Source organism: Cervus elaphus, chromosome 18, assembly GCF_910594005.1.
Source record: "Cervus elaphus chromosome 18, mCerEla1.1, whole genome shotgun sequence".
NCBI lineage: Eukaryota > Metazoa > Chordata > Mammalia > Artiodactyla > Cervidae > Cervus > Cervus elaphus.
Genome location: NC_057832.1, coordinates 104,757,415 through 104,780,709, shown reverse-complemented (window position 1 = coordinate 104,780,709; position 23,295 = coordinate 104,757,415). Strand labels below are relative to the sequence as shown.

At 42.0% G+C, this 23,295-nt stretch overlaps 1 protein-coding gene across 10 annotated transcripts in view; it reads right to left on the bottom strand.

Moving 5' to 3' along the window:
• CALD1 (caldesmon 1) overlaps nt 1-23,295 on the bottom strand; it is a 227,643-nt gene that overhangs the window by 64,429 nt on the left and 139,919 nt on the right. For 2 of the 10 annotated variants that reach the window (XM_043872938.1, XM_043872941.1), the window contains exon 1: nt 11,233-11,471. The exons of the other annotated variants lie outside the window; for them this stretch is intronic. In XM_043872938.1, the coding sequence (XP_043728873.1) occupies nt 11,233-11,285 (53 nt within the window). In that variant the 5' untranslated portion in view covers nt 11,286-11,471. Of the gene's footprint in view, nt 1-11,232; nt 11,472-23,295 lie in introns of those variants that run through there. 10 annotated transcript variants of the gene reach the window in all.

The window sequence follows — 23,295 nt, the reverse complement described above, 5'->3', positions numbered from 1 at the left end:
TTATTTGGAAATAAGGCCTTTACAGAGGTAATCAAGTTATGATGGTCATATGGTGGGCCCTCATCCAATAGGACTGGAGTCCTTATAAAAACGAAGAAAATTGGACACAGAAAGAGACATGCATGGAAGGTAGACTATGTGAAGAAACAGAGAGAATGTCAGAGGAAGGCAGAGGACTGGAGTGATATATCTACATGCCAAGGACAGTCAAAGATGACCAGCAGACCAAGAGAAGCTGGGAGAGAGGCCTGGGACAGATTCTCCCTCATGGCCCTCTGAAGGGAACAACACTGCCTGTTGGTTTAATGTATGTAGTATGTTGGTTTAAAGTATGTAGTGCTTTGTTAACGCAGCTCAAGGAAACTAAGACAATCCTCAGTTTAAGGATCGAATGTTTCTGCTGAAGCTCCAATACTTTGGCCACCTGATGTAAAGAGCCTACTCACTGGAAAAGACCCTGATGCTGCAAAAGACTGAATGAAAAAGGAGAAGGGGGCAACAGAGGATGAGATGGTTAGATGGCATCTCTGACTCAATGGACATGAATTTAAACAAACTCCAGGAGATAGTGGAGGGCAGAGGAGCCTGATGTGTTTCAGCCCATGGGGTTGCAAAGAGTCAGACACTACTTAGCGACTGAACAACAACGTGGTTCTACTTTGCTAATTTTTCTCAACAATTACAAGCACCTTCTACTGTTTATTTAGGCGTGTGGTTCATTACATTGAATTAGTAGCCCATCTAATTTATGAAGTTGCCTTCCACTGTAACTTATAATTTTATTTCCTCATATGCTCAGCTCTCATCTTTGCTGTGCTCCTTTTGCTCCTCTGGTGTCTGAGGGTCTTGGTTTAAGATTTACCTGTCGCTCTAGGTGGACTCATAAAACTAGCCTTCTTAAGCTCCTGGATGGAGGGAATGTTTTACAGGGTCTCCCTTCCAGCCTGCAAGTCTTCAGATCTGAGAGAGACAGACTTATAATGCTTCCCTGGGTCAAACTGAATGTGTAATTAAGGTCAGAAGTTTAAAAATGTATACAAGGGAGGGAGAATAAGTGGAAAGTAAATCTTTCCCATGATACTAACTTGTACAGGCCTGGCATGGTTCAACTGATGACTTCAAGGCTGTTTCCCTTGGGGTGAGAAGAGGCTATGCTATACATACATACTTCTTGGGTGCCTTTCGCTCACAAAGCCCCATAATGCTTGAGCCTAAGGAGCTTTTGTCCTTTCGTGATCAGGAAGTACCTGTGTGCGTGCCTGCTAAGCTGCTTCTGTCGTGTCCAACTCTATGCAACCCCATGGACTGCAGCCCACCAGGCTCCCCTGTCCATGGGATTCTCCAGGCAAGAATACTGGAGTAGGTTGCCATGCCCTCCTCCAGAGGATCTTCCCAACCCAGGGATTGAACCCACTTCTCCTGCACTGCAGGTGGATTCTTTACCCACTGAGCCACCTGGGAATCCCCCCGGAAATATCTACTACTCAGCAAACTCACATCAGAATACCATTTCCACATTAGGTATCTCCAGGGTACAGAAGGTTTGCTCAATTTGTGGAGACCTCAGCAAACTTTAAAATGTAGAGGTAAGGCCTTTGTTGCATTTAATTCTCGGAACTCTGTGTACCCACATAATTATGTAGGGTCTAACTGTATTGTCTCCAAAAATGTATTGAAATCCTAGCCTCCAGTACCCAGGATATGACTTTATTTGTAATTAAGATGTAATCAAGTTAAGATAAGGTCATTAGGGTGAACTCCAATCCACAATGACTGGAGTTCTTATAAAAAGGAGAAATTTAGGCACAGAGACAGACAGAGGGAAGATGATGTGAAGAGAAATAGGGAGAACGTCATGAGAAGTAATGGAAAAATTGGAGCTATCCTGCCACAAACCAAGGCCCAGCTGGGGCCACCAGCATCCAGAGAAGGCAAGGAAGAATCTTCCCCTCTAGGATTCAGGGGGCGCATAGTCCTGTAGACACCTTGACATCAGGCTTCTAGCCTCTAAAACTGAGAGAGACAATGAGTTTCTGTGGTTCTAAGCCACCTAGTGTGTGGTACTGCTATGTGAGACCTAGGAAACTAATAACGACCCATCACAGTCATGCACAGTTCTGTGAATACAGTAAATCCCCTACATACGACAAGTTCTGTTCCGACGGGGCATTTGTAAGTCCAACAAAGTTAGCCTAGGTACCCAACTATCATAATTGGCTATATAGTACTGTACTGTAATAGTATACTTTTCACATACATAATACATAAAAAAAAAAAACCCACAAAAAATACACCATTTTTAATCCTACAGAACATTACCTTGAAAAGTATAGTAGTAAGCTAATATATAGAGGCTGGCATTGAGTGAACAGGCAAGAAGAGTTACTGAGTGGAGGAGGGAGTGGCGGTGGGAGATGGTAGAGCTGAAGGACTCCAAGGAGACGGAGGGCAAGCTCCAATTTCATGCATGCCTGATGATGACGGAATGCACGTTCGAATCTTTGAAAGTTCACTACTTGAAGATTCATGTGTAGGGGGCTTACTGTACCAGGAAGCTACCTCAGACTCATTCCCTTAGGCATCCAGTTAATGCCAGTAATTATTACTGTCTATCACCCCACACACATCTTTTTCAGCTAAGTGCCAGGCACCATGCTAACCACTTTACATATCTTTTCCTCATTTTATAGACAAATAAACTGAAAAAACTCAGTGAGATTAGGTAATCAGCTCAAGGGCACATAGTTAATAAAATGATGCAACTAGGATTTGAGTCCAGCTCCCAACTTTATCTGCCTTTTTTCAAAGTTAATATTCTTAATTTATATTCCCCTTCTCTATCGAGCTTACTTAGAGATTGGTGGCATCCAAGTTTTGGCAAACAAATCCCTACTTCTTACTATGTCCTCCTTCACAATGTGTCTGGTTTAGGCCAGTTTTGGAAAGTAGTAATTTTATATTTTGCCCCCAAGCCTAATTTTAGCAAGTTTCTTTTAACTTGTCAAAGTATTGCCGTATGGGTTATAATTTTTAAGTAGGAAGTACATGGAACAACTAAAATCTGATGAGGAGCTCGTCTGATTTTTTAAAAATAGATGGATTTTTTGAACACATGTCAATCACAAACTGAATTCACCTGGCTTTTACCCCAGCATCTTACACCCCAGTAGTTTTGCTGGTGTAAGATACCAAGCCATTTCTCTTCTAGGGTCTGCAGGAAAAGAAGAACTCTTATGGAAGAGGAAGGTGGAAAATTTAACACTGATTGATTATCTGCTGTGGTTTATACACCTTCACGTAACTAATTCCTTTAATTTTCACTAAACCTGCAAGACAGATACTATACCTTTCTTCCCCTCCACCCGCTCCGCCCCATATATGAAGAAACTTAGGCCCACTGAAATTAAGAGACCTGCTCAATCACACACTTATCAAAGATCAAAGTCCAAACACAGATGTGGAAGTCAGGATACCTGGCTCTAGTTTTCACCTGCCAATAATGTGCCCATTTAGTGCTTTGAAAGGTGGGTCTCGTCAGTAGAAAGAGTGCTGAGACCTTTTCCCCAGCCACTAGTGCTGTTTCACTCTGGAAAGACCACCTGAGAAATAGCAGAGGTGAGCAATCAGCTCCTCTTTAAAGACATCTCTTCTGCACAGGCCACCTGGGACCTTAAATTTACTCTTAGTAAAAAGTTGTGTGAACACCATTATTTTCAATTCAATTCTTAGACATATCATATTAATTCATTAAGTGGCTATGGGAATTACACAAAAGCTATAAATATCATGAAACCATATTAAAGGTAGGTTGAAAAAATTACTTAAATTTTTTGTATTTCATGTACCCTTCTCTGGAAACTATGCAAGATAATTTTGAACTGTGGCCTTTGGTGGGGTATCACTGATCTGGGCAAGAATGCTTTCACTCTTCAGAGGGCAAAAGTGGCTAATTATCTTGGGGTGAGTATAGTCTTTACGTTATTATATTGTAATTTTATCTCTTCCGGGTGGCTCAGTTGGTAAAGAATCTGTCTGCGATGCAGGAGGCCTGGGTTCGATCCCTGGGTTGGGAAGATCCCCTGGAGAAGGGCATGGCAACACACTCCAGTATTCTTGCCTGGAGAATCCCCATGGACAGAGGAACCTGGCAGGCTACAGTCCATGGGGTCACAAAGAGTCGGACATGACTGAGTGCCTAAGGACATATTATCTCTGTTGCTTATAAAGAGCAAGGTATAGTGACTTACAGAATTGAGTTCTAGAAAAGGTGAGTGCTATTCCTTCTAACTATCAGAAGGAAGTCATGGAAAGAAAAGACAGAGCTAGCCTGGAAGAGCCTGTCTAGTATGGGTTAGACTCTCAACAGGAATTCATTAGTATAGAAAATACCAGCCTAAAATACCAGGCCCTAAATAGCAATATGCAGAGACTACTTTGTCAACAAAGGCTATTGTTTTTCCAGTGGTCATGTATGGATGTGAGAGTTGGACTATAAAGAAAGCTGAGCGGGAAAAATTGATGCTTTTGAAATGTGGTGTTGGAGAAGACTCTTGAGAGTCCCTTGGACTGCAAGGAGATCCAACCAGTCCATCCTAAAGGAGATCAGTCCTGGGTGTTCATTGGTAAGACTGATGTTGAAGCTGAAACTCCAATACTTTGGCCACCTGATGTGAAGAGCTGACTCATTTGAAAAAACCCTGATGCTGGGAAAGATTGAGGGCAGGAGGAGAAGGGGATGACAGAGGATGAGATGGTTGGATGGCATCACCATCTCAATGGACATGGGTTTGGGTGGACTCTGGGAGTTGGTGATAGACAGGGAGGCCTGGTGTGCTGCAGTTCATGGGGTTGCAAAGAGTCAGACAAGACTGAGCGACTGAACTGAAATAGCAATATCAAGATGTAAGAAGCATTCTAATCAATGTCTGCAGGAGATGAGGTTTACAATAAAGGTTATAAAGAAAAAGTGAACAATCAGTGAGAAAAGTACCATATTTTCTTTAGAAATGTATTGTTTTAAACCGTTCTTAATAAAGCTATCGCCTTTACTTTTATTTACTTTTATTTAATGTCAGTTGTTTTTAATAAAAAGCAGTCTTAATAGCAGTGGAAATGAATGTTTATCAATGCAGTGGGCCAGAGCAGATACTATCAGGCAAAGCATACTCCTTCACAAATTGGCTCAGAAGTTAAAAACCCATCGACCACCTAGTTGCTTCCTTGATTTTACAACCGGAAAAAGTATTTAAGGGCAGAGGAAAGAGGATGACCTGGCTGAGCTTCTTAAATACAAACCTAGTTACAACATCCCAAATAAATGTCACTCTGAGATTTTCATTTGTGAAGTTGCATAATATTATAGCCCATGCAAGGATCTTTCCACAACTCTATAAAGAACAAATGGTCTCTCCAAATTGCTCCTCTGATATTAAATTTTAATTGGGAAAAATAAGGCTATTTCATAATAACTTGTATTTGTTTAATACTTAGCTTTTTTTCCATATACTTTGACACACATCACTGTACTGGATGCTCTTACCACCCTGAAAGTTACACGGAGCAGACATGAGCACTTCTATCTTAAGCTGCATTGCAGCAAGATGAAGTGGCTTCCTGGAGATCACAGGGCTTATTGCTGAAGGAGTTAGACCAGAATCAAGACCCTCTGATTCCCACTTGAAAAGCCTCTCTTTAAGTATCTAGGCTGATCTCTGAAACAGGCAGCTAGCAGGGTCAGGGTTATCAAGATTATGTAATATGTTCAGTGGCTTTCAAAATTCACTTTACAGCTTCTGAAATCTACTCAGTAGGTTTTGACTAGCATTTTTTAATGAAATATAGACTAAAGAAAATATCAGAGGGCAAGAAACTATATCACTATATCAGAAATATCTGTATTTTCAGGTTATTGCAGCATTGCTCACAATAGCCAAGGTATGGAAACAACCTAAGTGTTCATCAGTGGATGAATGGGGATCCATATACATGTGTATATAAATATATATATAATATGGAATATGATAACATATATAATATACATAGTAATGTGGAATCTTACTCAGCCTTTAAAAAGAAGGACACCTGAAACTAATACAACATTGTACATCAATTATAGGCCACCAAAACTTATTTTTTTTTAAAAAAAAAAAGAAGGAAAAAAAAAGAGGGAAAAAAACAAAAAATAAAAAAGTAAAAAAAGAAGGAAATTCTGCCATTTACAACAACATGAATGAATACGGAGAGCACTGCGCTGAGATAAGCCAGACAGAGAAACACAAATACTGCGTGCTATCACTTATATGTGGAATTTGAATAAAAGAGTTAAACTAAAATAGTGATTGCCAAGGGCTAGAGGCTAGGGGAAATGGGGAGAGGCTGGTAAAAGGCTCTAAACTTTTAGTGATAAGGTGAATCAAATCTTAGGATCCAATGGATAACATAGTGACTATAGTTAATAATATAGTGTTGTCAACTGAAATATACAAAAAGAGTGGAACTTAAGTGTTCTCACCAAAAAAGGAAAGAAAGGTAAATATGATAGGTGATGAATATGTTAATTAACTTAACTCTGGGACTTCTTTCACAATGTACAGATCTATAGATCGTCATATAGTACATTTTAAATATATTATAAGCTTATTTGTCAATTAGGCTTTAATAATTGACCTGGAGAAGGGCATGGCAATCCACTCCAGTATTCTTGCCTGGAGAATCCTGTGGACGTATTATAATAATCTTATTTGTCAATCATACTGTAATAAAGCTGGAAAAAATCAGTAGTACAACTCGAAAAAAGAAAATATCAGAGGGCATAGTACATAGCAAGAGTGAGCACTATTTTGTGAAATATTTGTTTCAAAGAGATATATGTGTGTATATATGCTTAGTCAGTTCAGTTGTGTCTGACTCTTTGCGACCCCATGGAATGCAGCAGCCCAGGCTTCCCTGTCCTTCACCATCTCCCGCAGTTTGCTTAAACTCATGTCCATTGAGTCGCTGACATACTGAGTCACAAGATAAACTTAAGTTTATTATATTTAAATTTATATTCAGGTATAATAGAAACCCTCCTTTCAGAGGGTCAGAGGGAAAGAGAAAACAGGGGAACACTGATGCAGCTAGCACTGGTTAGGTGTCTGTGCTGTTCTGACGGCAGCCCCCTGGTGGACCGGGAGGTGGGTGTGGGACCAGAACAGAGGAGCATTCCTGCAGTGGGCGGGAGGTTAAAAGACCAGATAATCTTGAAGCCAGAGCCTGGGCTTTGTTCTTTTTTATGTTCTTAGTGCCTAGTCCCAGCAGCACTAACTGGCACAGGAAACCCTCAATGAATATTTGTTGAATGAATGCATGGAAATGAGTGAGGTTTACAGATTTTTAAAGGCTCCTCTTAAAAACTCAATTAGGCTTGGAAATGAATTCAGGCAGTCCTACATTTATGAAAAGCTTGTTTCCAAAACCTTAATTTGCAAATTGGTTTTTGGAACTTCAAACATTATTATACATGGCAGTTGGGATCTCGGGCCAGCCCACAGCCACCTTTTAAAACCCAGGATATATCTGAAGCTAGTACTGAGAACTGAAACTGCATTTCTACGGGGGAAAAAGCATCCTCACTGGTCCAGTTAGGAATGCCGGAGGCAAATTAGCCTCCAGATGGCAGAGAAACACCTCCCCAGCCCCCATTCCTCTAGCCTCAGCTAGCCCTCCCATTTTGGGGGAACTGGGGAGGCGGGTGTGAGAAGCAGTAGGAAGTGAGGGCTCATGTCAAGGATAGAAATAAGGTCAAAGATAAGCAGAGGGAAAGAGAAGTGAGCAATGCAAATTGCATCAACCCGGTGGGAAAGAAAGGCCTGTGGCCACCACGCACCCCGTCAGTGTGCTTGTGGCCAGGTGGCTAGGAAGACACATATGCAGAAAGTCGAGGCCATTTCAATGAAGATTTGGTATAGTCACCATTCCAGCAGAAACTCAGCAATATCGTTTATAGAGTACCCCATACTGGCAAAGCATAACTGCCCGTTTCTCTGCCATTCTTTCTTATTTTTTATCCACTAACAGAAAGTGGTAATTTTACCCTTAACCAGATAAGAGGTCTAGTGAAGTCAATCATTTAAAGCCAAACTTTGAACCCCAAAGTGAACAAAAATGGCCGGTTTGGTATACAAATCAACCGTCACAAAATGTACATGCCCTTTACTTGGTAAGAGAGAAGGCGCCTGAGTGCTCCTCTGCCCAGACTGCTGACTATTTCCTTAAACAGTTGTCACAGACGGGGTTTCCTCATAGTCTTGGCTACTGTGAACAGTGAGTGGAATAACTAGAACTGGATACACTTATTTCCCTGTCATGTTTATAACTTAGTTTCTTCAGAAAACTGTGGCATGAACTAAAAAAATTTCCTATGTTTCTTTGGTATCATGGTTTAAAAATTTATATATACCCTTCTACATTTGTTACAAAATGACAAAAGTATGGCTATTTACAGGAAACCCCATATCTTGACTCAAGAAGATTTCACCCAGGCTTTGGGAAAATGAGAAAGTAAGTGGTGAAAATATTAGACTGTGAGTGACAGAATCTCTCGATAATCATACCAGGAACAAATTAAACAGCACCTTGAAAGCTATAAAGAACTGAAAAACCATTCACAACTGCCCCTGAGAATCACACGACCCTGGGTAGGTCTTGGCACTTAGGAATCTTAATGTACCTCATAAAAGAAATACTTCCAATCTTGCTCCATAGGTGATGAAACTGAGATAAATTATCTGATGCAAATGCAAAGGAATTTAGAAATCATTTTGTTGGGCATCTGTTTTGGCATTTAACCTAAAACTTCTTCCAAAGCAGAAGGTCCAGAAGCGCTGGTGTGTTCAAATGACTCCAGTGAAAAGTGTGAACTTAGATGAACTGAGTTTGATTTACCCAATAATGGGAAAGTTAAAGAGTATTTTTTGACCACGGGCACCATGCTGGAAGCTGAAGGTCCAAAGAGTCACAATAGTTCCTACCCTCAAGTGAATTACCATTTATTGCAAGAGGACAGGCATGCTCACCACTATCTTTAGTTTAAAGCTAATAATAGAAGGATGGACAATGAAGGTTAGTGGTGCGGAGAGAAAAGAGGAGTGGAGGAAGCCTTGTGGAGAAAGGCAGCATTTGATGAGGGCCCTGAAGGACAGGAATGGAGTCAGGAGCACTTGAGATAGAGCCGCACGTCCCTACTGTACTCTCCAATCACCCCCCCACCCACCCATTGTCTCTACCTCCCACCAGACTCCCCATCTCTTCCCTATCCCACTGCACCCTACTCACTCCACCAGAACTTCCTTGGAATCCTTGGTCTCCATAGAACACTTCAGAAGCCCCAATCTTGTTCAATTCCTCCATTTTGGAGGGGAAACTGAGGTTTGTAGAGTGTTCTCCACATAAGATATAGAGTGAGCCAAGGAATGGAGGTGACTTTTATGTGAGGAGTTTGGGGAGCAGCGAGTAATCTGATTTGGCTAGAGCAGGGGGCGGTCAGAATGGGAAGGGATACAAGAGGCAGATCGGGAGAACTTTGAATGCCATGTAGAGGACAGTGAGCTCTATCTTCAAGGGTGAGGGGTGGGAGGGCCGGAGGAGACACGGTCAGAAAGGGGACAGAGACTGAAGCTGGAACCAGATAGGAGGCAATTAGAATTGTCCAGGTGTGTGTGTGGGGGGTGGGTGGGCAGAACTGCTGAAATTCAGGAAAGACAGAGTGAGTAGATAAGAGTGAGCGAGATATGGAGAAAGTAAACTGATAGAAGCATGGGCATGATAAAGTGGGAAGAGTCAGGACCAGGAATTCACAGTCACACACACACACACACACACACCCAAGATTGGACTCTTTGCCCTGCATTCCAGGCTCTGCTGTTGATCAGTTGTGAATACTGGGCCAGCCCTTTACCCCATGTTCCTCAGTTTCCTCGTTGGAAATTGAGCCATTGAACACAATCGGGGGTTTCTCAAATTCCATGGACACCTAGGATTCCAAGGAAGTTTTGGTGGAGTGGGTAGAGTGGGGTGGGGTAGATAAGGATGGGGAGTGGGGGGGATGAGCAATGGGGACTGCAGCGGTGAAGAGAAGCTCTAGATCCAAAACCACCCATTTAATCAGAACATCTCCTTTATGTAACAGAATTCCTCATAACAGTAAATTTGTTAAAAAAAAAACACCCCCAACCAGTCTGATAGCCATACAGATAACCTTCTGACACCCCTTTTCGCTCTCACACTTGAGCGATCACACTCAAAGGAACTGGTTATCCAAGAGATCTGCCAATGCAATGGACGTGGGTCTCATTTTTAGGATTCTGTTGAGTTCCTGTTTATTTGATGAACTGTTGCACAAATGCTGGAACGACTGGAACAACAATTGTCATGCTGAATCGATGCCAAAACTTTCAAAAATGGGACAGATTTACTGAAAGGCCATCTGGTGTTCTTACTCTTGTGCGGTACCTTTTCCCAAGACCCAGAGAGTTTTCCAAACCTCATAAACGCCAGCGTGAATAGGGCCCTTGCCTGCAAGTACAAAGACACTGGCTTCCCCACTATTGACTGCTGTCTGGCTTTGGGTGAGAGGAGTTGCCCCTTGGGGTTCCAGTTTCTCAGTCTATAGGAAAGAGTTTCAGCAAACAGCCCTAGGGGCCCCTCTAGCTTGAACATTCTAAGATTCCAGGATCCTAAACTTTGGAGCCTGTTATCTGAACAATTCTCTGATCGATAGCATGCGCTCTGGGTCTTGTTCTGTTATAGTCAGATGGTCAGTGTATTAAGGGCTTTGGGCTGTTGACTCTACGGATTGGGCAATGTGTGCTTTAGCCAAAGTCTCTGAGCCCTGCAGATGGATCATTCCGAGCAGAGGGCTCAGGTCTAAATTAACAGCAGATCTTTAGAAACCCGAAGCTTTGTGGATCGCTATTTGGAATAAGAAAACTCAGTGCCTAGGTATCAACCCCCCGCAAATGGTCTACGAACCACCCCAAAAAATGGAACCGAGGAAAACCAATCAGAACCACCACGAAGTTGAGACCAAAAAAGTTCCATACGGGTCTGAAACTTACACATTCACTGCCTTCCTTTGCCTCCTGGCTTCTCCTCTCTCCTCCCACTCCCACAATTAAAAAGCATTTTAATAACAGCAATTCCTTTATAAGAAAGAGAAGAAGAAACCCCCGAAGAGGTGAAGCGAGCACTCACTGGGAGAGCGCGGCCAGGCTGCGTCTTCCCTGAGATCCGGATCCCGCGAGCATGTCCGCAGCTGGAAGGGCGGCGGGCGGGCGCAGAGGTGCTGAGACCCTCCGGCGGTCAGGGCGTGGACCCGGCCCGCGGAAGTGCCATGTTATCTGGGCTGAAATGCAGTGCGCGGGATGCTCCCGGGTTCTCCCTTTGTGTTAACACTTTGGTCTGTCCCTGTGACGAAAGTCTGGGCTTGTCCTTTGCCAAATCTACTCCTCCCCACCCTTTCCCTCCGCACCGGATCATCAGAGAGCTGATTGTTATTTTTTACTGTAATCTCTCTAATAGAGGCTCATCACGTTTAGACGTAGGTTGTAAAGGGCCCAGATGGCTTCGTGATTTCCACAACGTTTATGACTGGACAGCGGGGGCCCAGGATCCCCAGTAGCTTTCATGATTAAGACTTTATATGATCAATTACAACGAATCCTTCCAAGGTAGAGAGCTAGTCAAAGAAAAAGACACTGATTGATCCACGTGCCCAGGCTTTTGGAAAACAGTCGACCCTAGGATCACTCACATACACAATCCAGTGCTACAGAGATCAACGGAAATCAGCCCACCAAAAAGTTCATCCGGGTGCAGTTCTCAGGCCCTCGTTCTGAGCTCTGTTCTCAATTAGAATTGGTGTAGGTGGCTTCCAAAGCAAACAGTTCCCACTGAGAAATCAAATCTGAGAAACCTCTATTATCCCTTTTATTCAGGGGAAGATGCATGATATAAAAATGCATACAAAGGCAAAGGGAAGAGAGCCAGCGGATCAGAGATATGCTGTGTTATACAGGACATTTGGTGAAATGAAGGCAACAGCCCGAGGAAGGAACATGTTGCAACAGCGGGCCTGTTCTGCCCCCGTGGCACTTGGTGTGATGATCTCATCGGCCAGGCCAGGCAAGGGAGCCTGGTCAGCAACAGCTTGGAAAGCAGCCAGATTCCAGCCCCTGTGGAGGGGGTGGTGTTGATTCTATCTGGAGATGACACTCCGTCTAGGCTTGAGTTGTGAATGTGTTTCTTCATCTCTAACAAGCAATGAACAGATTGCTTCTGGGGCACCAAGATGCTGATGGGACTGGGTTTCTGTTAAATCAGTTGAACAACTCAGATCTCCACAATGGAGGGTTAAGATGATTCTCTTGGTATATAGCAGGAGAAACAATCCCCTTCACACATTGATTCACATCCTTCTCATGATTTAAAAAAAAAGAAAAAATCTTTGAGATCTATGGCTTCATGTTGCAAACATGGATGCAAAAGCACAGAGCATTTCAAAAGTTCACCCCAAGTCACAGAGAGGAACCAAAGCAGGTACTCTTGTGCTCAACTTAAAGAAGTTTAATTTAGTTTGATTAAATCCTCTCTTCACTTTCACTAACTAGAAAGTTTTGGTTGTTTTCCTGCTTAAGTCCTATGCTGTTCTCAAAGCCATAGTTTATAGAGTAATAGAGTTTAATGAATTTCAAAGTTAATTATCTCCGTATACTATGATGTGGGCTTCCCTGTGGCTGAGATGGTAAAGAATCTGCCTGCAATGCAGGAGACCTGGATTAGATCCCTGGGTAGGGAAGATCCTCTGGAGAAGGAAATGGTAACCCATTCCAGTATGCTTGCCTGGAGAATTCCATGGACACAGGAGACTGGCGGGCTGCAGTCCATGGAGTCTCAAAGACTCCGACACGACTGAGCGACTAACACACACACTCATAATGAATATACACCTTTAAACATCCCTTTGATTATGTATATTATCACTCAACATATATAGACTACTTAATGTGCACAAGACACTCATAAAATTAGAGATTACACAAGTGGCTTTAATAAAATACTGACTTGGTTTGAGTTTATTGCTCCAAAGCTGTGATAGATACATGAATTGAGGCATTTTGCCATTCCTCTTTCTACCACATTTTTCCCATTTAATTTTTTTTCCTTTTAAATTCAGTGATTTGCTGTGGCAGGCAGAATAATGTTTCTCCCAAAGACATCCAATGTCCTAATGCCCAGAACTTGTGAATATGTTACCTTACACGGCAAAAGGGATTTTCCAGATGTGATTAAGTTAAAGGCATTGAGGTGGAGAGATTATCCTGGATTATCCAGATGTGCTCACTCTTAGTCACACGAGTGTCTAAAATGAGATAAGCCTCTCCCGCTGAGGTCACGGGTAGATATGGCTATAGAATAGTGGCCAGAGAGATGAGCTTGCTGGCACTGAATGGGGCCAGGAATCCAGGAATGTGGCGGCTTCTAGAAAATGCAAAGGCAAGAGAAAAGGATTTGCCCCTAGAGCCTCTGGAAAGGAATGCAGCCCTGTCTATCTATACCTTGATGTTAGCCTGGAGAGAACTGTTGGACTCTGTACCTCTAGAACAATAGATAGTAAGTTTGTACTGTTTTAAGCCACCATGATCGTGGTTCTTTGTTACAGCAGTGATAGAAAACCAATACATTTGCTTATGGGACTCAGTTGACCTTGGGAATACGTTTCACCTCCTGATTTCCTGTTTTCCACTCCCACTCCAATTCTGAGGTGGCAAGTATAATTTTGGCATCATCAGAATAAACTCATAAAATCGACTAGCCTGGAAAAAATTCAGTGGTTCTTCCAGGCCAGACTCTCTTTTTCTCCCCCCACACACACACGCACACACACACACACATAGAGGAGAGCAAGAATTTAGTAATCTTCCACTAACATGCTGACATTCATGCACTGAAAATATGCTAATGGCCAGCTATATAAAAGATATCCACCGAGTTATTTTCCTAGTTGTACAGATAGAAAGAGGGAAATCATGCACACTTGTAGCTGGCCCCTTGTTATTAATGGAATGTGTTTGGGAAGTAGCTGTCTGTCTTCAGTTTGTAAAACTAATGGATGTCATAACTCCTGCTACCTAATAGGGTACTAACATGACAATAGCAAAGAGAGGAATGAATCTGGGGCTCTGGTCAGACGCCAGTAGGGAAGAGGGAGCGCAGAGGACAATGAGAAGGAGACTGGATGCATTTGAGAGGCAGGAAGATGAGAGACTCACAAGACGAGAGCAGGGCGGGTGTAGGCAACTGCTTCCAGGTAGCCCTCTGAGGTCCAGCCGCCAGGGGCTGGAGAGACGAGGTGAGAGGAATCAGGAAGAACATGCGAGAAGGTAATTTGTGAACAGTGTCTGTTTCTGAAGAGACCAGCAAGCACATGTGCTTTCACTCTGTAGCACAGACACGGGTACTCAGGGTCCAATTGCCTGAACTGGTGTCTCTGAGAACTAAAGCAATGATCATTCATTGGCACTATGAACAGCTGGGCCAGTCATCCTTCAGCAAGAGAGTAGGTGTCATACATGTGACATTTCTGGCCTCTTTTACTAGCGGAAATGAAAATCCGGGCCACTCTTGAATTACCAATCAGTTCAGTTCAGTTGCTCAGTCATGTCCAACTCTTTGTGATCCCATGGACTACAGCACGCCAGGCTTCCCTGTCCATCACCAACTCCCGGAGCTTGCTCAAACTTAGGTCCATCGAGTCGGTGATGCCATCCAACCATCATATCCTCTGTTGTCCCCTTCTCCTCAGGCCTTCAATCTTTTCCAGCATCAAGGAAATTACTGATAGCACCCTTTGTTTCTAGAGAGTTTGTTTCATTTTTTGTCAAAGAGATTCTGGGCTGGGAAGGTTTGAAGGAGGTCAGTGCTATAGAAAGAAATAAGCTCCCACCACAGGGTGGTCCTTTATTAATAAAATATGATTAAAAAATAACTTAACTTCATGGAGGTAGGAGCTCCATGATCTGTTCCAGACTTTATGGTCTGCAATGGTTGTTTAAGAACAGCTTCTACCTTGGAGCAATTCCCTAGGGAAAAGAGAGGTATGTGGGAAGTGCCCCATGTACTGCCCTAATACACTCAAGACAGACACACACACACACACCTCCTACAGAAACACAACTTAAACTCAAAGGAAATCTAAACACATGAGAGGCAACCGCTCAAGTAATTTAAAGAGGATTTTTTAAAAAGTTCTTGAAGAAAGTTTTTCTTGTAAAGAAATTCACAGACACTACACTCTTAGAATGAGGCAAAAGATCTTGCCTAGACAGCCGCTCACCAGGAACAGGAGTGAAGGGGTTAACCGCATCTTTCCTCCTTTCCTGTGGCCTCTCAGAGTCTTTCTTCCACAGCTGAGGCATCACCCTCCTCCCCATTTCCCTCCCCGAATGGTGCTGAACATGTTTCACTTAAATGATATTGCTTTGTACTTTCCTGGGATTACTGCCTTTTTAATAGATTTTCCTGAGACACCGTCTCGTGAAATGTTTCTCCCTTTTCCATCTCCTTTTGCAGAAATTATAGACAACTCTTCCTTCTTTCTTCTGCTCTCTACCATCCAGTGTTTTCCTGGCCTCTCCTTCCATATCATGTCTTAGCTAAAGTCTGGAGTTCCCACTGTGGAATGTGTGTTGGGCTGAGCAGGGGAGGGGGTGGAGGGATGTATGGACTGTTACAGAAAGTCATCATTTACCCCTCCTCACAGTCTTCCAGTACAGCGCCCTGTCCATCAATGAATGTTTATGGCCTTTGCTGAGACAATTCTCTGAACTACTCTTTGGTCTGACTCCAGGCCTGTAACACAGCTTGGGCTGCAACATTCTCTTGTCTACCTTATAATGGTGGCCATATAGTTTCCATTCCAGCACTTTCCCCCTACCTAACGCTATTTGAATATTTACTACAAGCAAGTCATAGAGTTAAGAGCCATGAGGCCTTCAAAGATAAGAAGGGCAGTCCCAAAGGGAGTTAAGATATGCATTCTAAAATATTAATGCAAGATGGAAAGTGAACAGTATTCTGAAAGTGGCAGAGCTGAAGTACTCTACTTCTAAGGTGACATCCCATGATCAAGGTCCCAGTGTTTAATCACTCTTAAACTCTCAATTTATTCAGTGATTGAACTAGACTTCCTGTGCCTGAAATAGAAATCCACTTATCTCTGTTACGGCCACAGGTATTAAGTCATCCTTCAGTCTCGTCTTTTCTAGGCTAGATGCCAATGCCTATTTTCCATCCTTTTAATATCAGCCTGAAATTTAACAACTCTTCAAATGGGAAACCAAAATTGAACATAATAAAGGCTTGACCAAGGCTGAATGTGGCTGGCTGAAGTCCCAGCACTGCCTGCCATGTTCCTGTTAACACATCCTAACATTGTTTTCACGTTGATAATAGCATCCCTTATAGAGATCATTCATTAAATTTTGTGCTAAATCCAGGGTGGTTTTTTTCCCCTGCAGATTTGTTGTTTAGTCAATCTATCTCCAACATGTATCTGTTAAGCTATTTTTGTTGTTATTAATTACCCTCATACAAAGACCTTCATATTATTTCCAGAGGCTCATTTTTCAAATCTTTCAGGTTACTCTCTATAGTACTTTTCTTGCTCTCCTGCTTGAAACACAAAATATGATTTCAAGAAAGGAGGACACACTCTTTCAGAGAGCATATATATACCTACATTTCAATGTCTGGGAATTCTAATGATTTGAAGCAACATAGAGTTCAAGGTCCTGGACTGTACTCCGAATTTATTTACATATTTCTACCTCCCATTATTAGGCTGTGAGCTCCTTGAGGAGGAGGACTGTGTCTTACCCATCTTCGTGCCCCAGACTCTCACCCCAGTTAGCACAATGTCTGGCATAGAGCAGCCCTTCTGTAATACGTGCTGCATAAGTAAATTAGGGCACACAGCTTCATAAAGAGCAAATAATGGCCTTGACCAAGTTAATTTGTTTTTTTCTGTCATTGAGTTGAAATGAGAGGAGAATTGATGTGACTGGTGGCCCAGCCTCAAGGTCAGTTATGCCCACCACTGGAGTTGAGATGCATCTGGGCACATGTGACTGTGTGGTGAAGGGGGTCTAGGGAGCCGATCTACATGGAGGTTCGGCTCATTGTCTGCTATCCCATGCCTTGGAATTGGCCCCTGAGCCGAGACCCGTTGCCACACATTTGTGCCCTGAGGACCAAGGTGGGCTTCAGGGAAGCGGAAGGTGTTTCCTGAATCTACAAGGAAAACCACTCAGCAAAACCACAAGATGTTTGCTGAGTCTAGGCTGAGTTTTAGTGGCCTGGTGACAAAGAGGGGCAGAGGAAAGCTCCCTCCCCCGACCCCAACACACACACACACACACACACACACACACATACTTCTATAACCACAGCCGTTTTGGAATTCTGGAAGAGTGAAGGAAACACAGGACCACTTTGGAAACTTGAAAGTTTGTATTAAAGGCATGAGACAGCATCTTTGACATGGAAGAGTAGGGTCTCAAGTAAGCCCCAGGGCAGTGGTGGAGGGTGGGGGCAGGGAATCTGCAGCAGGAGCCACAGCAGGTTGCACATGGTGGCTGAATGCACCATTTGTTAGGTTTTATGAATCAAACTTCTAGAAACAGAAGGACTCTTTTTTTAAAAAAAGTTATTGGTGGAGTTAGTCTTGCATCAGCAGGGATCATTAAGAATTATACCATTAGTAATGTCATTTTGTTGACATCGATAGGCAGATCTGATTGAGGATATATGGGTGCCAGTTATAAGGTTTCTGTACGTTTTTAAAATTACATTTTATTCTAAAATCTAGGACAAACTAAAAGGAGTAAGAAACTATAATGAACATCTGTGTGCTCACCATTCAGCTAAAGAAAGAAAACTTTCAGAGTCACTTAGTGCTCCATGGGTTCTCCCAGGATGACCTTCTCCCTTTCTCTACCTGGAGGTAGTGTTTCTCCTGAATCTGTCTAATCTGCTTTCTTGAGATCTAATCCTGTGAACTATTCTTCCCCTCTTCTCCTCCCTCCACAGCTGGCCCAGTGGGCTCACCATCAATGCCACCCTAGTATGTTTTTGGTTCTTGAATAAAACAGGATGGGCGCACGGGAGTGAGACATCATTTCACTCTGCCTTGATGCGTCTGTATTTTCACGGTGAAATGTAGGTCCTCTGCTCAAGACCCCACCGTTCAGTTAAAAGGAGGGCATTCTCTCTGTCTCAAGGCCAAATGTTGAACCCCAGCATTACCTTGCTAATTCGTCCCCTTTAGGAAATCATGACCTCCAGCTGTACCCACAGGCAATCTAGCACACGAACATCCTCAGTGCAATGTACCCTAACATGGATCAAAAAGGAGACTTTTGTTCAGTGAAAAGATTATTGGCATTTGCCACTGTTTTCCCAATATCTCCTGAAATGTTCTGCCTTTACCCAATGAAGCTATTCTTTCTCCCTTTCCCTAAAACAGCCTTTTAAATTTCCTTTGCTTCTCTGAATTCTAGTGATTCTTTAAGAACCAGTGTTTGGCTCCACCTCTATAAAGTCTTCCTAGTTTTGACTTTATTTCTTTGTAATTTATCATCTTAGGAGGAGCGATGAGAAGGCCCACTCTTGCTTGCATGCATGTGAGAAATAGCTGTGTTATGTGTGACTCAGCCCTTCCAGCTAACTTGCTGTGAGGTTCCATTTCTGTTTAAATTCTTTTGCAATAATTATTTAGGTCTAGTCTCTAAGCTCTTTTTAAAATCTGAGGGCTTTAGCTAGCTGGACTACTTTCTTTTTCTGGAAAGAAAAGTTTCTATCTTAAAACAGATTGTGCCTCCAACTTCCCTCCACCCTCCAGCTTGAAACACATTTTTAAAACAGTAAGACAGTGCTTGGAAATAGTAGGGTTCTAACATCAGTTTCTTGAATGAATGGTTGCTAGTGCACATTTATAAACCCCTAGTGCTGGTCTCAGAAAATAACAATATATACCTTGTATAATTCTAGGGAAGAAGTGTGTACGTGAAAGATATGGTCTCTGCCTGTAGGAAACTGGATTTGGCCCTTGGTGATAACTTTAGAATATAGATTTATTGTATATAGATACAATTAAACTGTGAAGGAAATTAAGAAACTATTGTGGGGACTCAGAATATAATTCTGGTGCAGGGAAAAAGTCACATCTTTAAAGGAAGCATGGTAGTTCATAAGCCATGGAATTCACAGTTCAAACTATCTAAATATTTCCACACCATAAATTTATTTTCTAATGTCCACTTTATGCATCTGGATATAAAATTTACACATGGATTTCAGAGCTGGAATCAAATCCAGATTTTTTTCCAGTGATACAATGTAAGGTCTGAAAAAAACTTGATTTCTTTATTAGGTGGTCAGACCTGGATTAAAATATGTATTTCTTCCTATTGCTAGAGAAATAATCCATTGTGTGTTTTGGATACTTTGGAGGTAGCATTTACTATTTATATTACATAAATGACACTTTTTAAGGTATTGTCCTATTTTGTGATTAACAGATCACATGAATTAGTATTATAGAAATATTTATTTCTATAAATAGAAATAGATGAATGGATACAGAGAGTCTTATTTATTCACTGTTCACATGTATATACCTCTTCTCACCTGTTTTCTGGCAGGGATGTTTCCTAATACCTCTTTGGCATCTGATACAGCCTAAAATAGTGTCAGACATATGACAGATGCTGAAAGAATTCTCATCATTTGCTCTCTGGGTTAAAGGGGGACAGCAATGGACTAGAGATGCTGCATGAAGAAGGCCAGTTGACTGGTCCTACTAGATACTCCCACAGAGTGGTCTTCTTCACAGTATTTCCCATGGGGCAAGTTCTAGATGCTCTGCTGCCCCCAGCCACAGAATCTTGGGAATTCTCAGAATGGACAGGTCTCAAAGAGACTGACTGGCTCACAGACTCACGAGAAACTGATGTGTACATCAGAATGCCCAGTTAAGGCTAGTTAATTAAGATAGAATGGACGGCCTCCCTCTTCAGTGCCTGGGAAGCTCCTGTTTCCCAACCAGGATGCCCCCAGTTCCCACACCAGAGTGTCAGGAAGTCTCATTCACCAGAGAATCCTTCATGACATGGAGTCAGAGCAAATGGAAGGGAGAGCACCATAAAGAAGATTGCACCCAAGCTAAGGGGAGATGTGAAGAAACACCTCCTTCAGTGGAGAAAATATCTATCACATCATAAGACCGAACAAATCCTGAGAGTCAAGGTCTGTCTCATCTGGATATTCCTAGATACCCAGTCCCAACCCTGGACCTGGCAACAATGCAGACCTCTTCTACTGACCCGTTCTTTTTTCAGACTTACTGATCCCATCAGGGATGTGGACCGAATGTTTGTATCCCCTAAAATTAATATGCTGAAATCCTAACCCTGGATGTGATGGTACTAGGGGATGGGGCCTTTGGGGGGTCATTAGGTCATGAAGGTGGTGTCCTCATGAGTGGGATTAGTGTCTATTAGAATAGACATGAAAAGGCTTGCTTTTTGTCTCTCTCCTCCGTGTACAGATGCAACAAGGAGACAGTCAACTGCAAATCAGAAAGAGGGCTCTCATCAGACACCAGATCTGCCAGTAGCTTGATCTTAGACTTCCCAGCTTCCAGCACTACACTAAATAAATTCTTTCTATTTAAGCCAGCCAGTCTCTGGCATTCTGCTACAGCAGTCCAGACTGACTAATAGAGTAGATTACAGTTAGATTCCATTTGTTTACATCTGGGAGACCTAATGTAATTTGACACTTGTTGAATTTATAAGAAATGTTCTTTAGTATAATTTTTGAGTGTCTTTATGATATGCCTTGAGACAAGAGGTTAGAAGCAGACTAGGAGGAAGCTCTTCAGCTTTAGGACACTATTTTACTTTGAAGTTATTGAGCAATGAAATAAAACTGTTATTAAGACCAAGGCAAGAAAAGCAAATAGAGCTCCTTTTTGTTCATTAGTTTATAGAACAGAACAAAGAAGGGGTTTTAGTGAAAACATTTAATTAAAAAAATTGTATTCATTTTTCTTATTTAGAAGTCAAAAGCCATCTGGAAAGCTTTTTAAGACCTCCTGAAGACAGCAAAGAAAGTAAAATGGATGATACTTATATAAAAAGTAGCATTCAGTCAAGTCAAATCTGAAAGCCAGTGACCCGAAATATGCACTCAGTTTTCTAAACTGTGTTTCAAACTAGAGAAAGCTGATGTAATCTGAGATTCCCACAGGTATTTTAGAATTCAGTGTCTTTCTAGAATAACTTCGAATTATCTTTCCTTTTGACTCTTTTTCAGTGAATCTAAGAATTAAAAATTAAATTAAAAATTAAAAGATACAATTCTGAGACTATTTTATAGTGCATCCACGCCTATCTGTTCTGGGTGTTCCAGTTCATTAACTTCATTTTATTTATAAATTTTAGGGTAACAAATCAACCAAAGGTTATACTTTTATAATTAAGAAATCTAGTGCCTACTGTGCTGTATCACAGTCAATGTTTACTGAATCTTAGAGTTTTGATTGATAACTATTTATAAATAGTTTACTTATTAAAAAATGCTTATTTATAAATGCTTCTCTTCTTTCTTCCAAACAATACTTTTGGAGGTGTAAAAACTATGAATAAAAACAAAAAGTTCTCCATTTCACTGAAAATCAAATTAACTGTCCATATCATCCATATCTTGATTTAAAAGTCTTGGGTTGTCTAACATCTTTTCTCTATTCCTTTTTTTCCCCCCTTGGTTCCTCACAACATCCCAATGCTAGAAAACAGTGCACTATTTAGAGTCTAAACTTTAGACCCAACTCGAGTGTTAAACACTCTCTATTTCAGAAAGAGCGTTAGTAAATACTTGTCTGAGGTTGACCCTAACCCTCATCTACTTCTGCCCATCCTCCTGGGGTTAGCTGAAGAAGTTTACTCCTCCAGACCACAAACTTGGTCTTTCATTAGAGAAATTTTTGATTACATGGTTTGTTCACTGTTGGACTCTTTGGAGCTTGGTATGAACCCTGTAATTCAATGATTATCTGGTCTTACAATGCACATGTTAATTGCAAATAACACTTAAGAGCTTGAGTACTAGAGCAAATAGGCCAACTAAAGGGAATCTGCTGCTGTCGCTGCGTCCCTTCAGTTGTGTCCGGCTCTTTGTGACCCCTTGGCGTAGGTCACCAGGCTCCTTTGTCCATGGGATTCTCCAGGCAAGAATACTGGAAAGGGTTGCCATTTCCCCCTCCCAGGGGATCTTCCGACCTAGGGATCGAACCCGGGTCTCCTGCCTCACAGGCAGATTCTTTACCGCTGAGCCACCAGGGAAACTCAAAGTGAATCTACTTTTACCATATTAATATCATTTGCCTTCATGAGGCAACTAAATAAACATAATGGTCAAAAATTACATGGAACAGGAGTCCACTATCCTTAATAATCAGAGAAATACAGGAGGTGAGTTTTTTCATATCTCTAGAGACAAACACAGGAAGTCAAAATTCCAGTGGCCCGTCAGGAGAGTGACGGAACCTCAAGCACTGTATGGATGGTGCTGGTACTCAGGGAATACCACAGAGGTCACCAACGTTTCTGCCTCCCCCCGAAAGTTTATTTTTTTTAAAGACCATTTTAAAAAACGTCTTTATTGAATTTATTAAATATTACTTCTGTTTTATGCATTGGGTTTTTTTGGCCTCAAGGCATGTGGGATCATATCTCTCTGACTAGGAATTGAACCCACACCCTTTGCTTGGGAAGATGAAGTCTTAACTACTGGACCACCAGGGAAGTCCCTAAATAGCTTATTGAAGTAAGCAAAGTTCTGCCTTGGTACACAGATATAAATTGAAGTAGCTGTTTTTTCATTCATTTGTTCAGCATTGAGTATGAGTCTTTGGGGAAATAAAAGTAAGATGTAGTTTTGGATTTAGAGTTGCTTTCAGTTTGGTGGGGAAAACAGACATGTGAACAAATAAAAAATAAAATGGGTGATAATAATTAATGTACCAGAAAAGTGCTACGGGAAACCCAAGGTGGGAAATCAGTCACTTTGACTAGGGACTGTTCCAGAGGATGACTGTTGAGATGGGGCTTCAAGGTAAGAGTTCACCACTTATAAGAGTTTCAGGAGCGAAGGACAGTGGTGTGGAGCAGTACAAAATCCCTTTAAGCCTGAGGA